General features: G+C 41.7%; 2 protein-coding genes across 2 annotated transcripts; one reads left to right on the plus strand and one right to left on the minus strand.

Moving 5' to 3' along the window:
• Positions 1-4524: 4524 nt before the first annotated feature.
• LOC133911884 (heparanase-like protein 2) lies at positions 4525-8554 on the plus strand. Its single transcript, XM_062354337.1, has 10 exons — positions 4525-4815; positions 5200-5423; positions 5532-5568; positions 5711-5891; positions 6328-6476; positions 6625-6858; positions 7195-7384; positions 7483-7608; positions 7692-7791; positions 8035-8554. Exons 2-10 carry the CDS (start codon positions 5208-5210, stop codon positions 8422-8424), a joined length of 1623 nt encoding a protein of 540 aa, XP_062210321.1. The 5' UTR covers positions 4525-4815; positions 5200-5207; the 3' UTR covers positions 8425-8554.
• A 799-nt stretch (positions 8555-9353) lies between these two features.
• Positions 9354-15306, minus strand: LOC133911885 (probable galacturonosyltransferase 14). The gene is made up of 6 exons (XM_062354338.1): positions 14652-15306; positions 13485-13543; positions 13218-13373; positions 11859-12446; positions 10582-10884; positions 9354-10239 (listed from the first exon to the last, which is right to left on the minus strand). The coding sequence occupies exons 1-6, from the start codon at positions 14938-14940 to the stop codon at positions 9904-9906; spliced, it is 1731 nt and encodes a 576-aa protein (XP_062210322.1). The 5' UTR covers positions 14941-15306; the 3' UTR covers positions 9354-9903.
• Between the last annotated feature and the right edge of the window lie 1728 nt (positions 15307-17034).

Raw genomic sequence — 17034 nt, forward strand, 5'->3', positions numbered from 1 at the left:
TACTAAGCAAAGCCTTGTATGAAAAATTGCTTGCTTGTATATAGAGGGGTGGTGAAAGAGAGCGCAGAGAGGGCAAGCAAAACTATTGTCTTGGAGGCAGGCAATGCAAGAGGAATGGAAATGGGATCGCTTTACCCCATGGAAGTCTTCAAGAATCCAGCCCCTTTTGATTGCACTTTCTTTTGGACCCAGCATTTGATGTTCTTCCCCAAATCGTGCTTTCCTCCTACCGTTCCTGCCGTTGCCTGAACTCTGAAGACAGCTAGCTGATAGCCTAGCTAATACCTTCGAAACATTCAGGGAATAACTTTCGTCGATGCAAATCGGCATCTCTGTGCATCACGTTTGCTAATTGTTCAAGGTTCTCGTACTATGAAAATAGCTAGCAACGAATCCTGTCAGCTTGCTAATCAGTTAAAGATGTCTGTTCAATGTTCAGACCTGTTTCTGGCGAGTTTCAGTGCTCAGTGCCCCCTTGGAAGAGTAAAAGAAAAAGAATTGCTTTATCAGTTCACTTAGTGCTGAATCTGTTCGATCTGTAATGGTGGTCGGATGCTAGATTTGCCCTTTTGGAAGGAGCCGCTTTATACCATCTTAATGTCTTACGATCCTGGAAAGGGAAAAGTTGATCTGTATTCTGTCCTAATTAGATATACTGATTTGCAAGATTTTGTTCTTTCAGGAGTAACTAACAGGTCAAATGGGCTGAAAATATCAGCAGTATCTTATAATCATGTGATCCGTGCTTGTGAGATTGCTAGCAAGCCAAAAGTTGCTCTTAAAGTGTACCAGCGTATGACTCAGTTACGCCGGACACATTCACACATTTATCAGTTATACGAGCTTGCATCTGGGGATCTCTTTGGAATGAAGTAGTGGCTATACTAGAGGTGCTAATTTCATTTTTTTCCTACTTTATTTCAATTGAAGTGGCAAAAAATGGATTACAATTTTTTTAGTGTTGGTTGGTATACTGTTTCATACCTAGAGCTTGAACAGGTAGTACCCTGACTATAATTCTTGAAAGCTACACTATCATTGCTTGGCTATTTTGCAATCTTCCTTGGTTGCCAACACTGTATAACTAGATATAAGTAAGATCATAGGAAATGGAAATCCTAGATTGGTTCTTGCCTAGGCCTGACTTTCCCAGTATTTGTTGGTAATATGAAAGCCTTTTTGTGCATAACTGCACTTGTACATCAAGAATTGGTTCCAGATTGTTCCCAGTGGGTTTCTGTTCTTTACATTAGTGATACTCAGTTCTAAGCATTTGAACATTAAGGATAATGGCTCTAAAACATTAAGAATTGGTTAATTTTGTACTTCAATTATTTGGCATTTGCATTCCTGTAGCCTCCAAAACATTTTTTTGCGAACTAGCCTCTAAACCATTTATACATTACATGGTTTGGATTAACCTAAATTTGTTGAAAAAATTATATTTTGAAGCAAAATACTAATTCTTATTACCTTGCCCATCATTTGAACATTAAGGAAGATAATGGCTGTTTAAATTACCGAGAACGTTGGAACAATAATATATCAACATGTGATGATGCCGAACTTCCAGAACATCTTGTTATGCTTGATGATTTACAGAAATATTTCGTGGAACTTGGTTGCTGGTTTGGTGCATTCAGATCACCTTTTCATGTGCAATGTACTACTGATAAATTTTGAAACGTCTGCAGGAGGTCGCTACAGATTCTTCAATCTACAACACGGTCATGCACGGGCTTTGTTTGCGAGGCAAGATCGGTTCAGCCAACAAGGTGTACACAAAGATGCGGAGCATTGGGCTTTACACCGGATGGCAAGGCGAGGTCATTCACGCTTCAGCACATTGCAACGGACTAGCCCCCTCCTGAAGAACGAGAACCATCAATTTGTCGTTGTACAGTCCCAGACGAGCGAAGCGTATCTAAACCATTTGCACCACGCCCCAGCTGCTTCCCTCGTACAGAGTTGGGGGAAAAAGGTACACATTAGAGCTGAATGGTTGGTCTGGCACACTAAAATTCTATGTAAGATGGTACGACGGTGGCTAAGGAATACAAATTAATAGCCGTCAGCAATTTTAATTTTGTTTTACATTTTTTTTATTGCTGAAAAGATAGTCCTTTACTATGTAGGTCGTTAGTAAAAAAAAGTTAAAATTAGATATTTTGTTTCGGTCCGAAATTCAATTTCAGTCTAAAAGCTGTGGGTGCTCGGTCGGCGCAGAGCGATTGGTGCCTCGTATAGCCTACGACGTGCCGCCCATTTGCGTCGCGCTCCCGTGGGCGATGTGAAACGGTCAGTCGGTCTTTCGCGTGGGTAAGGGTGTGGGGCGAGTTTGTTTTGAGGGGCTTGCGTGGAACGTTGGCGGTAGAGATGGTCAAATGGGCCATTCGGGTCGGTTCGGCACGGCCCCGAACGGCTTGGCTATTGTAATGGGTTGTGTCGTGCTGGTCTGTGTGTCTCCTCGCGGCTCACGGTGTGGTCCGTCGGTCACCATGCCATGCCAGGTTGGTCCGGGCACGATTGCGGTCTGACGGCACGACCGATACGGTGGGCACGACAGGCACAGATGGCCCAACAGCACACTAGCGGCCCGTCGGCACAGCCGGCCTGATAAAATAAAAAAATAACTACAAAATTAAAAAAAATATAAAAAATAGATTAAAATATAGAAAATAGATAAAATAGCTACAAAGTTTTAAAATATAGAAAATAATCAGGCCCATGCGTACCAGGCCGGATCGTACCTAGCTGGGTTGTGCCTATGCCGGCCTGGACTGGATCGTGCCTGTACCAGCCCGACTTAGTCAGGCCGTGCCGCGCGCTCGACCCAGGTACGGCCCGTGGCCTCGTGTCGACCTGACCTGTTTCGGCTCGAGCCGTGCCCTGCCTTGAGTCGGTCCAGTAAGCACGATCTATTTGGACATCTTTAGTTGATGGCGTCGGTGCTATCATGTGGAATTTATAGATTTTGGTTATCTTAAAAAAAAAAAATCTCCGCATAGATCTATCCCGCTTGCTCCATGTACTACCATTTCTTGGAAGGTGCAAACAGTGATCCTACCTCAAGGCTGGCTAGCTAAAAGATTCTATCGACGGCGGGCTAGCCAAATGATCATGTAGCATAGTCCGGAAATCCACAGCAAAACAATGTTAGTTATGCGGGATTCGGTAGCCCGCAGCCACAACAAAGTGAGGTGTTGTTAGACAAGCCACCAGTTGTTCATATGTTTCTTGCCAAAATCTAGTGTCTTTTCATCTAATACTTCCGTGCACGCACCGGCAAGCTGGATTCTTGAATCGAAGCTGAAGCAACAACAAAGTACCCAACTGTTTTTCACCCCCTCGACCTTTGTCTTTTAGTGCAGCATTCATATATCATATATATAGATTCTCTATAGTACTGCATGGTACAGTAACAATCATTTGATACATGAGTGTAATTTTATAAGTTAGTAACGGTGTAGTACTGCAGAGGATCCCTTGATCCTCTTCCATGCATCATTCACCGGCTCATCTAAACGTGTTAGCCGTCGGTCAAAGTCTTCCCACACAAAATTTCATGCACAAGAAAAAATAAAAATCATACGGAAACATGTTGTGATGTATCGTAGCCATGCAGCAACGGATTTATGCAATTATGCTGCAACTACAGGTTAGGTGGTGACGAGTACAAAGATGATAGCTAATGGAGCTATAATGCCGGTTTGTTTTTTATTCTAATAATAAATTCTAGTCTTAAAAGTAAAAGAAAACAAACAGTTATAATATAAAATTAACAAACAATTATAATATAAAAATTGATTTTCACAATTCACAAGTTAAACTGTATTATAGAATCCTATGACCTATAATTTAATAGGAAAAAGCTCTTATAAATTATAAGAGATAAGCTAAATTCTTATAATCTAAAACTAAAACAAACGTATCCTAAACCACCTTCTAAGGATAACTAAACAAATCATTGGCCAACCAACTCCCTCTGTTACAGCTAGCTAATTTCAAATCTACAGCGCATAAAGTACTACATCCCCAGTGGGCACACTGTCACTGTTTGGCTGCTCTCATGTGCACAGTGCACCTAACGCCCATCCTCTCCCAAAGTACAGTCAGACCATCTCTGTTTCGGAGCTAGCTGGTTTTGCATTACCTGCACTAAAATACTGCAATTTCACGCTAATTGAACACGCAAAACAGAATCACTAATGCATCTATTATGAATGAATAATCTTCTTAGGCAAGACAGTCGTAGTTATTGGTGGGCAGACTACCTGAATCGAACAATTCAACCGCTCTGCTATCAAGAATCGAACAATTTAACCGCTCTGCTATCGAGATTCAAGAACATAGAAGGGCTCCGAAGTAAAATCATCGAAATATACAGTAATATGAGTTTAACCGAACAGTAAAATAAGTTTGAATAAATCTGGTACGTCTATTTCAAATCTAACAATTAATTAATATCATAACACTATTTATTCTTTAAAATTACTTAAAAAAGATACGAAATCCTCCCGAGAAGGGCAGGCATATCGGTCGAGGCTACTATCCTCCTGTTCCCACGTTGCTCCAACAAGCAGCTTGCGGCGCTCTACTTCCGCGTAGCAGCAGCAGCAGCATCCCAAAAGGCAGCTTATCTGCGTTGTTTGCATCTTGGAACCCAAGAATCGGTGGCCTCAGCTCCCAATCCCCCTCTGGAATCTGGATCCGCGCGGCCGGCCGCCTAATCTCCGGGCCTCCCATGCGCGGCTCTGCCGGGAGCCGGAGCAAGGAGGAGCGCTGCGTCGGTGCGATCGGCGGCGGAGGGGACAGGTGGGAACTTCGCTTCCTTCTCCGGCTTAAAAATGGCATCTTTTCCAGTCTTGCTCTCGCAAGGTTTGATCTTTGCTGCTTCATCGGGATTAGTAGTGGGATCTTTTCTTGGCATAAACAGACATTTGCTCGTGCTGTTACCGATTCGACTGGTCGCTTCGGTTTGCGATTTTGCATTGCCTAGCATCTGGTGTTCTGTTGTTGAATTCAAAGAATTTTGGTAAATTTAGAGCATTGGCATCCATGTGGATGGTTAAATTCTTCATGCTTTGGAATGAAACCGTAATCTTCCAACTTCCGAGGGTTTGTTCACAATGGGCCGCTAGTCTTCAGAGCATAACACCACACTTGGATCGTGATTTTGCCTTTTTATGTTCTAAGTAGTAAACAAAATGGAGTTGAGGCTGCTGCTTCTTGCGCTCATCTGTCTGCATGCTCCTCGTTGGGCTTCGGCTCCGCAGCCGGAGGACGCGACGGTCATAGTTAAAGGATCAAGTAGGATTGCTGAAACCGATGAGAATTACGTGTGCACTACAATTGACTGGTGGCCGCCGGAGAAGTGCAACTACAATCAATGTCCATGGGGTCAGTCTTCAATTCTGAATTTGGTATGCTTTATATTACTTTCTTCTCTTGTTGTTAGTAGGCTACAATTCCGCATTGGTTTTTGGACTTATTTTTTTAATGTGGTATTACCATGAACTGGGTTCATTCAGGATTTGGATCACCCATTTCTGGCTCAAGCAATTCAAGGTATGTCCTTGGAGTTACATTCAGTGGTTGTTGGTTCCATATTTATCATCCTCCTTAATTTTATATAAGGACCTATTAGGAAGGCAGATGGTTGGTTGTTTTGCTCCATGTCTTAAGCAGTCTTACTTAATTTCATCTGCAGCATTTGATAATCTGAGGATTAGGCTGGGAGGATCCTTGCAAGACCGAGTGGTTTATGACGTGGGAACAGATAGTCCATGCTCCCCGTTCAGAAATATGTCCAATGGCTTGTTTGGTTTCTCAATTGGTTGCCTAACTATGGATAGGTGGGACAAGCTGAATGATATATTCCAGAAAACAGGGTGAGACTTCTAGTTTTAAGCTTCATTCTGTTACCACTGCCACGAGAATGAAAATGTAGCTGGCATAACTTTTGCAGACATTAACAAATTTGTGCTCACATAGTATGAATCCATGTGATATGACATGTTCATTGGTGTGTTTTGGGTTCTGACAGTGTATGAATTTTGTGGAACCTGCGTGTAGTTGAGAAATTGAACTAATTGCTATCCATTTCTGTACATCTTTAGAATGCTAATTTGTTAATAGGTGAGATATGATAAGTTCAAACCTTATGAACGTGTACATGACATGTTAGTTTTGGGACATGTTGTGCATAAAGAGGAAATTTTCTTTTTTTCCCTAAATAAATTAAAAGCCCCTCATGTTTTTTAGCGTCTTATATGAGATTTTCGCATGCGGCGACTAGCTAATGAGCGAGGAAACATCTATCTGCAGAGCAATTGTCACATTTGGTCTGAATGCACTCTACGGAAGGTATAATGTTCGACGTTATGTCTGGGCAGGCAAATGGAACTCCACAAATGCATATGATTTTGTAAAATACACGATCTCAAAGGGATACCCAGTTGACTCATGGGAATTCGGTAATACTATATAGTTTCTGTTTGCTACCGAAACCTTTTATATGACTCCTTTTGTTCCAAGATAGAAGTTCTTCCAAATTCTGACACATGAAAGAAGGGGTGAGGCAGTTTGAGAACTACAGTTTCATACAAGTTCTTGTTATTTCAGGCAATGAGCTGAGTGGGCATGGGATCGGGGCAAAAGTCGATGCTAAACTTTATGGAAAGGATGTAGTTGAACTTAAATCTATCCTTCGGCAATTGTATGTGGCTCCAATGTCCCAGCCACTCCTGTTAGCCCCTGGAGGATTCTTTGATCAACAGTGGTACTCTCAGCTACTTCAGACTTCAGGTCATGGTGTTGTCAGTGCCTTAACGCATCATGTATATAATCTTGGTGGAGGTATGTGATCTATTCTTTTGACTCTAATGGCATCCCAAAAACTCCCATTTCTGTGTTCCAAAACCATAGCACAACACTTATCCTGAAGTAATCTGAAGAAATGACTGAGCATTTTGTAGGCAGAATTGTACCTACCTGAAATCGATATATCATCTAATGCTTCTCTAATGTGGAAAAAAAATACAATCCTGCTAATTAGGGACTGCACTATGTTTTGATGAGATGTCAAATGATAAGTTACTTGCCAGTTCTGTTTTCAAAGGCACACTATCTTTAGCGATGCCGGTTCATGTAATCAATATACAATGCGCATCAAAAATGAAACTTCGTTTTCAGGGGACGATGTTCATCTTATAAGGAAGATCTTAGATCCAAAGTACTTAGATCGTGCTGAAGATACTTATAGAGACATGCAACTTACCATCCAAAGGCATGGAACATGGGCTTCTGCTTGGGTCAGTGAAAGTGGAGGTGTATTCAACAATGGTGGTCTGCTGGTGTCAAATACATTCATCAATAGCATCTGGTCAGCTCTCATTCTTTTTCATGATAGACACTAGTATACTCTGATGCTGTGATGCACTATGCTGTGAGTAGTTGTGATGGATTTTTTAATGCATGCAGGTATCTGGATCAGCTTGGAATGGCATCTAAGTACAATACAAAAGTGTTCTGCAGGCAGACTCTCATCGGTGGCCACTATGGTCTGCTTGACTCACAAACATTTTTGCCAAATCCTGATTACTACAGGCAAGTCTAGAGTTATAAAGTTTGGTTTGGTGTTTCTAGAATGCAGTTTGATATATATTTGTGACAACTTATTTTGTTATCAGTGCTCTACTATGGCATCGGCTTATGGGCAATGGAGTTCTTTCAGTTGATATCAATGCACCACGTCCGTTACGTGCTTATGCTCATTGTAGGAAACAAAAGGTATGAGCTGCACTTTTTGTAATTTGGCTATTACGTTTCAAGCAAATTGCTCGAGGAGTTGTGAAGATTTTAGATAAGTTACTAAAGTTTAAGTGATATGGTTATTTTTTTTACTACTGAATCATGAGTTTTACAATTGTCCGCTTTTCTTGTCTGAGAATCTGTTCCATGTAGATATCGGCTTATTTTTTAGTTGAAGTATGCTAGATTGCCCATTCTGAGCCAGCTTATTTCAAAATGCAGCTAGGCATCACTTTTCTCTTGATCAACCTAAGCAACACTACTGGATACAACGTCACTCTCCAGAATGACATCAATGTCAGCCTCGACAAAAGACCCGACCTCAAAAAGCGCAGTTCTTTCACGCACAGGCTCAAAAGAGCAGTTTCATGGCTGGGGAGGAAACCATCAAGCGACACCAGAAAGAGGGAGGAGTATCATCTGACGGCCAAGGATGGGGACCTCCAGAGCAAGACGATGCTGCTCAACGGCGTCCCATTGGAACTGGGAGATGATGGCAGCGTTCCGGCCCTGGATCCGGTGCTTGTTGCTGTCGACTCGCCTGTATACCTAGCACCAACATCAATCGCCTTTGTTGTTCTACCAAAGTTTGAGGCTAAGGCTTGTTCTTAAGCGTACTCTTTATGCAAACATGTTTGCTGCAGATGCCTTAGAATGTTCCATCCTCACATTTTGTGATAGAAATTGTACCGTCTATGGCAATTTTGCCTTATATTAACAGAAAGCAGTCCTGCCGAACTAATATCTTCTCCAATTTAACCTTATGAATGAACAAAAGACCCTTTGTTGAGGAGTGATCTAGGAACTTAGACTCAAATCTCTTTTACAAAAGAAAACACTAAACAATATAAACATCCTACTCAGAAACCGCGAATAATTAAATTCAAATCACTGAAAAACACTGAAATTTTAAGTTTGACCTGCAGAGTGAAATATTTAAATTTCGGAACTTGGACGCCCGACACATTAAGAAATATTTCCTTCTCTTGTCCAGGACTGTATCTTTGCTTTGAAGTATTCAAGCCCGAAATTTTAAAATAACAGTCTTTTTGTTGTTTATTGTGACACGCACGCGGTGTTTTCTTCAGTGAGGTAAAAGGCGAAAGCAAGCTCCCATCCTTGTCTACACAGACGATGTGGGACCATACTAAACGTCGCCGTGTGCTCATTCGCGTTCCGATTCGCCCGTTGCTCCGATCCTCTCCCATTTTCACAGCCTAAACTCCGAGAGTAATACGTACCTCTCCAAAAAAATCGGAGAGGTATTAGTGGTGACTTGAGGATTGATCGTTCAGTAACTGCAAACTAATTTAGGGTTGGTTAAATTTGGTAAAGAGTACAAAACATATTTGTCGACAATAGACGCAAAGGCATCTGACTTGGATCAAGGTGCAAAATGCCAATTTACAAGCGGCTGACAAGAAATCGTCAAGAGTCCCGACTCTTCGTAGGCTCACAAGTTCATAACCATGGGAGCGCCATGCTTTTGTTCAGTGCATCTGGATCTCTATTTCTGTCACACAGTTTAGTACAAATACACCTGAAAGAATTATCTGCACATTTTCAATATGTCAACAATTTGTAACAATATCCTGTAGGTTACTCACAAACAATGGCATCTCTACTACAATCATCGCCAACCTACCAAGCAACCACAAAACTAACAGAACAAAATTTTCAAGGACTATCAATAAGGAAAAAAGAATTAAATGGATGAAAAGCATATAAATTCTAGTGACCTCATAATATCCGCCTCCTTTCTTTGCCATGATCAATCAATCATTCAATCTTCTAGCCGGTCTGCTGCATTATTCTGCGATAAAGGATTTAGCCCAATCGCTGAGGGAGAGACTCGCACCAAGCTCCTTTTTCGCAGTTACAATATGGAAAAGAATGATGCACCCATATGATACAGATGAAAAGAATCGTGTTCCCATATGATACAGATGAAAACTCTTGAGGTATTTGCATGCCGGTCAATGCAGGGGATGGTCAGAAGTGTATTCAGCGGTGATTGCTTTCGTCATTAACCAATATATATATTCCTATCCAACGGCAATCAGCCTCTCCAGCCAACAAATGAATCATGAACTATACTCCCTCGCTGTGTCCAGCATTTGTTGGAAGTCGCTCCTTGTCATATTGGGGCTCCAAAATATGGCAGTTTCTAACAAAGTCGTTGGAGTAATTGACATGCTTTGCCCAAAATGATTGTAGGTTTTTAAAAGCAATGTCTAGCCATGGCTTGCACTGGCCATTGTAATGGATAACTGCAGCCCTCCTGACACTCTCAATATCTGTCTTTTCCTGGTATCCTAAGCCAAGCAGGTGCCAAGATGGGTCTATACCATGCACATGACCCCTGAATGCTATAAGTGCAGGTGGTAAAGTACCGAATTTCCAGAGAGTAAGACCAGATTTAAGATTCTGCAAAAGAGATTAAAATTATTATGAAGGCAAATAATGGCACCAACAAGTCTATCATGTTTTAGGCTTGGTGGCTAACTACTTTTCTATGCCTGGAAGAATATGTAAGCAAATGGTGAACAAAGCAGAATAGCAGAAAACGAAGGAAACTCACCTTTTACATTTAGACTTTCAGCTGGACTTATCCAGGAGATTGTTGAATTAAGAGTTCTTTTTTCAAGATTATGGAACACTGAACACAGTACAAAATCGGCATGCAAAATACCAGAACATATTCAAAGAACTATGGAGCATAGAATATGGCGGGGGTTTGGAGATTCTTGTGAGGGTAAAGGTAATTACCTCCTTCAACCAGAAATGATATGTATCCCTGATGTTTGTCTTCCTCCAAGCAGCCAGATCAAAGATATTCATCCCATATGCCCAAGCACATTCATCTGGGTCAAGACTCCGAGCTATCATGGGGTGAGTGAAGTTGAAATATGTCCTGAAACGCTTAGACATCACCCAGCTGTCTTCACCTCTGCACGTTTCCACAGCCCCATTCACCTTCCCTTCAAGACTGATTTCCCAAAGGGGAGACAAGTCATGCTGAACAACAATGTCATCATCGAGGAAGACAACCTTGTTGAGGTTCGGAAAGAGCTGGTTGAGAAAATGAGAACGGATCAGGTAAAAAAAAATTGAACATCGCAAAATGACACCTATAGTGTTTCACAATTTTACAAATTAACTTAAAAGTTGAAACGGTGCGGTTCATGCAACTCAATTATTACCAGAATTGGACAAAAAGATAGTGGAAACTTAAAGAGAAGGGGGAATATGACAGCATGGCACATTTAAGCAGCAAGCACAAGTGTACAACCAACAAGTGGTAATCATCCAAAAAAAACAGAAACACACTTGATTGTCTTGATTTTAATCACATATAGAATGAAAACTAAACGTGCATCTTTATAGTGGGGTGGTTGGTGGGGTATCTATTCTAGCAGTTTCAGCATGCATTGCTTGAGAAAGAAGGATAGACCAGATCTAGTTGGTCAGTAACTGCAAAGGTCATACTGACTAATTCTGCATGCTCCGGCCCATACTAAAGGTATTCTCATAATCCCCTGGCGTTAAAAAAGAAGACGACAGAAGACTTGGCTTGCTTTGAAGGTTATTCAGTTCAAATTAAATGCAAATGTGAATATGTCGGATCAAAGTATATTCACTATGTTGGAGTTGGTTCGAGTATGTCCCACTTCATTTAACGGTATAAACTATCCCCTCCACTCCTCAGCTTTGTGCAAGAAAGCATGCAGCACAACATTTTGTGAGCTCAATTGATCAGCAGGAGACTTGAAGGCAACCAGCTACACAACCTAATGCCCTAGTGCAAAGATATGTAAAAAACCATGACCATAAGCTTGTCATGACCAGGCAATTTAGTTGACACATCAACACTGAAATGCTTAAACGGGTAAAACCATTGAAAACCTTTGAAATACTAGACAAAGTACACCCACTTATGAATAGAGTTGCCGGAGCACATTCATTAAACCATAAATTGGAACAACTGTATAGTAAGTGTAACAGATAGAAAGCCAAAATAGAGGATGTTTCTGATGGAAACGCACCTCAGGCAAATAAATGCGGAGATGGTTTAGCAGGGATATGTATTTGGGGCTTCGAGCCTGCAGCTTTGAAGCAAGCACCCTAGGATTGTCAGTTGCACTGGAAACTGTTCCATGATCTCCATGATAGTGATTTCTGACTCCACGATGGTTTTCTATAGCCTCCAGTACTGGGACATTTTCTCTTGTCAACCAGTCAAACTGGTGAACACCTTTTACTTCAACTATCGCGGGTGATATAGAATTAAGAGCAAACCATGAATGCATCCCTGGATATGTTTTCTTATCAGTAATAACATGAAAGACTACTTTCTCGGGCACTGAGGAAGATTGTACAGTTGAGCTGACAACAACTGAAGCAGCAAGAATGTTATCACTGGCTAGAATATAATGTTGGAAGGAGTTATCAGAAAGCAAAGGTAACAATTCCGGTGGTGGCAACTGTTTCCGTGCATGAGCATTTGAGGAGTATTCATCAGTAAGGCGCAGAGACAGGCAATGGATTCCTTTGGGAATGGCAGTTGCAACATAATGTTTATACAGCTGTTCTGCCAATCTTGACCTCTTGACCTCCTTATCCATGCTTTCCATCTGCAAGCAAAGCATATGTAACTAAAATACATGTTTAAAACACAACACAGTGCATTAAAGCAGCTTATTAGGAGTAAGAGCCATGAATAAAGCAGGGGCCAAGATCTTTTTAGTTGTATCTTGTGGGTTTCATCTCTAGCCTACCCAACTTGCTTGGGACAAAGGTGGTGGTGGTTGTTGTTGTTGTTGTTGTTGTAGCAGGGGCCAAGATCAATATTGTATTAAGCGGTGTACAACAAGCAATAATATACAATTATATGGAGATGAGAACCACCGCTGAGAAAATGACCAACATAAAAAGGTATGTTAGCTTCAAGAAATGATAAATTTATACCAATACTTAAGTAAGTTATACCAGAAATGGTACAAATTTAATTATGTAATTGCCAGCTACTTCTGTAACTCTACTTTTTCAGCAATCATGTCTTACACTTTTCTTTTAAAAACAGAGCTCATGTCATTCCTTCAGAGAACATTTGGAAAGAAACTAAATGCATCATTAAGTTTTACGAAGCACAACACATGATGGGACCCTATGTGTCGTCACAGATTAGGGTGGAGTTCTCATGTATATGCCATTCTTGAACAAACTAACTATATGGCTATGCCCAGAAACACAAATAGTCCATACCATATTTGGGGCCACCAAATACACATCACAAAAACCAATTCAGTTTTAGATGTTAGCTGCTCAAACGCTTATGCAACATTACAACTTTTTAAATTCGAATGCAACAGTGCAAGATTAAACAAGGAAAGTTAGTCCCATACCGTAGCTTTCAACCTAACAGCAAATGTCCTCGCATCGTAATGGTTATCCTTCATCTCCAAAAGAAAATCCCTGAATGATTCTGGTAACTTTTTATCGGAAGGGAATTCCTCATTGTTAACTTGACCGAAAATTCTATACAGATCTTGCACCAGCCTCTGTCAAATTGAGTAAGAACGATAAATAAATTCTACTTTGTCTTTTAAGAAACAGTAAAAAAATATCATTCTTTAGTAACAAAGAAAAGTACAAGGAATTTAATAACTTACTGTAGAATCATCTCCCTGCCTACCAAGGAAACTAGGCCCTATTCGCCTCCCCAAGCAATCTGCAAAACACGATTACAAAGGTTACAACAACAGATGTTACAAGCTCTAAAATGTGAAGTTATTTCCGTAGGAAAAAAAAAAAAGTAACCGTAATAAAAGAGCCCATGTCTATACCCCAACTAGATAGCTTATGACCATACCAAATTTTACACACAGAACTTGAGAAACATCTGCCAACATTCCACGTACCCTTGGAGCCTATTGGGCCAAGATCGAGTTGTAGCTGCTATTGGGTCACATTTTTTACCATGAAGCCCAAAACCTTGAGCCTTGAGTGGCAAAATCCCTTTTGTTTTGTTTAGGCTATTAGTACAAATGTACCTAGCTTCTGGCGATTAAGGTACTTGCCAAAACTGACGTTCCAATTTTTTGCACAAAATCTAGGTGTGACTCCAGTAGAACTTCCTAAAAGCTATGGTGAAGAAGCAAAGCACTTTTACCTACAATTAATCAGTTGGCCAGGAGGGCATTGTTATATCCCTCTCACTTATATATCCGTCCCTTGATGCCCCAATAATCAATGAGGAGCAAAGAATTTGGAGTCCTGTTGACCAGGTACCGAGTTCCAACATATGATCGGTACATAGGGAAGAACTGGTAGTATCTTTCAGGGATCATTATGGTTTCTACAACAGTCTTGCAAGAATCAGATCAAAACTATAATAAGAAACTCTTCCAAAGCCAATACTGCAGCTGATACCACTAAATCCAGTTCCTCAATCTAACCAAAGTGATGGCTTAAAACTACAGAATATCAATCCCACATTTTGGCCAATGCCAATCATATGCCTAAGATCCACAGATTTACTCACCTGGAAACTGAATCATAAACCCAATAGTCAACTCTCTTGATTTCAATTCAAATCAGCACATGTAATAAATGAGATCGCCCACGCTTGATACTTGAATCTAAGCTCATCGGCGAACAAATCACACGTTCTCGGCATGGAATCTAGACCAGAAGCATCTCCACATTCCCACCGACACGGCGAAATCCTAGGCCCAAGGGCGCCGAGATCCGAGCTTTACCTCCCTAAACGCACCAAATCAACAACTCGACCCACCGCAACAAAAAAAAGGCCGCGAGATCGCGCCCGTCGATCTTACCGATGGAGGAGCACTTGCTTCCGCCGTCCTCGAGCGCCGGCACGGCGGCGAGGATGAAGGCGAACGGTAGGAGGCAGCCGAGCGCCACGACGGCCGGGAACGCCACCGCGCGCCAGTACCACCTGGAGCCCCACCACCCTCCCCCTCCTCCCCCGCCGCGCCGGCTCGCCCCCATCGGCGGCGGCGGCGGGGGCGGCTGCGGCGCGACGCGCACCTTCATGGAGTCGACGACGCCATTGCTGCTGGAGATGGTGATGCTGCGCATGCTCGGCGAGATCCGCAGCTGCATCCTCCCCCTCCCCCGCCGACGGGAGCTCCGACTCCGGCAGACTAGGGTTCCGGCGACGGTGGCGGCGAGGCGGTGGCATTGGGCAGAGACATGCTAATCGCACGGGTGATACTAAAAGGGAAGAAAGCGAGAAAGAAAGGAAAGCAATAGCAATGCGCGTCGCCGCGTGCGAGGAGTGCGAATACAGGGCGGCGCGGGCGCCTATCGGCGAAATTGGCAGGGGATTTTGGGGGCGAGGGATTGGGGATTCTCCGGCTTCCGGGAGGCGGACGGCTATGGCCTGTGGGTTGCTTGCTTTGCTTCTCCCCTTCCTCTTCGTCGGAGAGAGAGAAAGAGGAGAGAGACAGCAGGGAGGATTTTGTTTGGTTCTTAGACCATCTCCAACCATATTCCCTTCATTTCGTTCCCTTCCCGATTCACTTCTCCGTTCTCATTCCCTTTATTTCCTCTCATCTCCAACAGCTTCTCCTCGAGGGGAATCGCGAAGGGAAAAGAGAGAGAATCCCGTCCTGAAAGGAATGACTCTGGGAATCCCGTCGTGACGGGAACCGTGAAGGGAAACCGTTGGAGCGCTGAAGGGAACGAAAATCCCGTCGTGAAGGGATTTTGATCCCTGAAGGGAAACCGTTGGAGATGGTCTTATGCTTCTCTCTCTTTCTTTTCATTTCCTTTTAAAAAATTGCTTTTCTTTCCTTTCTTTCTTTCTTTTAAAGAATTATGGTTTGATGTTTGATTTGGCGGGTTGGGTTTTTCGTCCTCTCTTGGGTGATTTTGTTTAAAGCTTTCTGGTTCTCGGGATTGTATAGATGTTGGCGACTGGCGAGTGGTATTTTCCTTTTTAAGGATGATATGTTGTATTCATGATAGTTCTCCTACGGATGGAATGGTTTGGCTCAAAGAAAATGTTTAGTGTATGTTTGTGAATACATGACCGTATTTACATTTTGGATGTGCTATCGTGTCAACATTAATTTTGGAACTTGTGCATATATGGATAATTTCATCAAAAGTGAGTATCTTTCTATTTCAAACAAAATTATTTTGTATCATCGTCTATGCTTAGTCTAAGATTTTATTTGGTAAAGCTTTAGGTCTGAGATTTGTGTAGGTTTAAAGTTTTATAGTAAAATAAAGTGATTTAAATATATATTTTTAATCTAAAATGAGAATAAGATATCCAAATCGAAGAGTCTTAATCTACTCATAGCTACAGCTTTAAAAAAATTTGAACCTAAAAATAACAACTCTAAAAGAAATTAAAGTTAGAACTCTACCAAACATGCTCCAAACATCCATTCTATTATATACCCGACTAAATATAATTGTTCATATCATCTCGTGGTACCATCAACTTTAATGTTGGTATTAATCAAGCCAACCTTGCAGCTACAAGTATGCAACAGTGTGAGGTCAGCTTAGGCAAATTTTCCTTAAAAAGGATGGAATAAAAGTCTATCAGAAAAAACATATATCTATTCGCAAAAAAGGATAAAGAAAAACATCTATCTAAACACACACAAAAATATTAATAAACATACATATTTCAACATTGTGTCTATAATAATCCAATGTTCCACAAAAGTGACGCTCCATGTGTTGAAATTAGTGACACTGAATCAGCAACATTTTCTAGCTGACTTTGCCCATATTGTGAGCACATCAGATAACGTGGCACACCACTCCATCTTCGTCTACATGTGCAGCTCAATGATCCACCCATGTAACTGAAAACTCGGCTGTTCATGCCATACCAACCCTATACTTCCCACACCACCATCGCTCATTCCTGTCAGAGCAGGTGGAACTAAACAATCAAGGCTTGACACTGTCAACTTGACCCACCTGACAACAACTCTTCATCGACCGCAAAGAAAGAAACGGGCAACTCTTAATTTCTGCGTAACGATCCTTTAATATTTTCAATCCAATGGAACTTCTCCATCATATGAAAAATGTGAGGATTGCTGGGAGAGAACATAATAATATTAATAAAAGCTGAGGATTTTTGCACCGACAGATTTCGCTCTTGAGTTCAACGGTCTGGAGGAGCTCAAATTGACTTGTGAATTCGCATCGATCGAGGCTGCCAATTGA

Source organism: Phragmites australis, chromosome 3, assembly GCF_958298935.1.
Source record: "Phragmites australis chromosome 3, lpPhrAust1.1, whole genome shotgun sequence".
NCBI lineage: Eukaryota > Viridiplantae > Streptophyta > Magnoliopsida > Poales > Poaceae > Phragmites > Phragmites australis.

Bases quoted from the DNA above. Each gene is read 5' to 3' on its own strand.
- LOC133911884 (XM_062354337.1), top strand. From the start codon at position 5,208: ATGGAGTTGAGGCTGCTGCTTCTTGCGCTCATCTGTCTGCATGCTCCT. The intron at 5,569-5,710 runs GTATGTCCTTGG...TTTCATCTGCAG, and splicing joins TCTGGCTCAAGCAATTCAAG to CATTTGATAATCTGAGGATT. The intron at 6,859-7,194 runs GTATGTGATCTA...CTTCGTTTTCAG, and splicing joins TGTATATAATCTTGGTGGAG to GGGACGATGTTCATCTTATA.
- LOC133911885 (XM_062354338.1), bottom strand. From the start codon at position 14,940: ATGCAGCTGCGGATCTCGCCGAGCATGCGCAGCATCACCATCTCCAGC. The intron at 13,374-13,484 runs GTAAGTTATTAA...TCAATTTGACAG, and splicing joins GGCAGGGAGATGATTCTACA to AGGCTGGTGCAAGATCTGTA. The intron at 10,240-10,581 runs GTAATTACCTTT...TCTCTTTTGCAG, and splicing joins ATCATTTCTGGTTGAAGGAG to AATCTTAAATCTGGTCTTAC.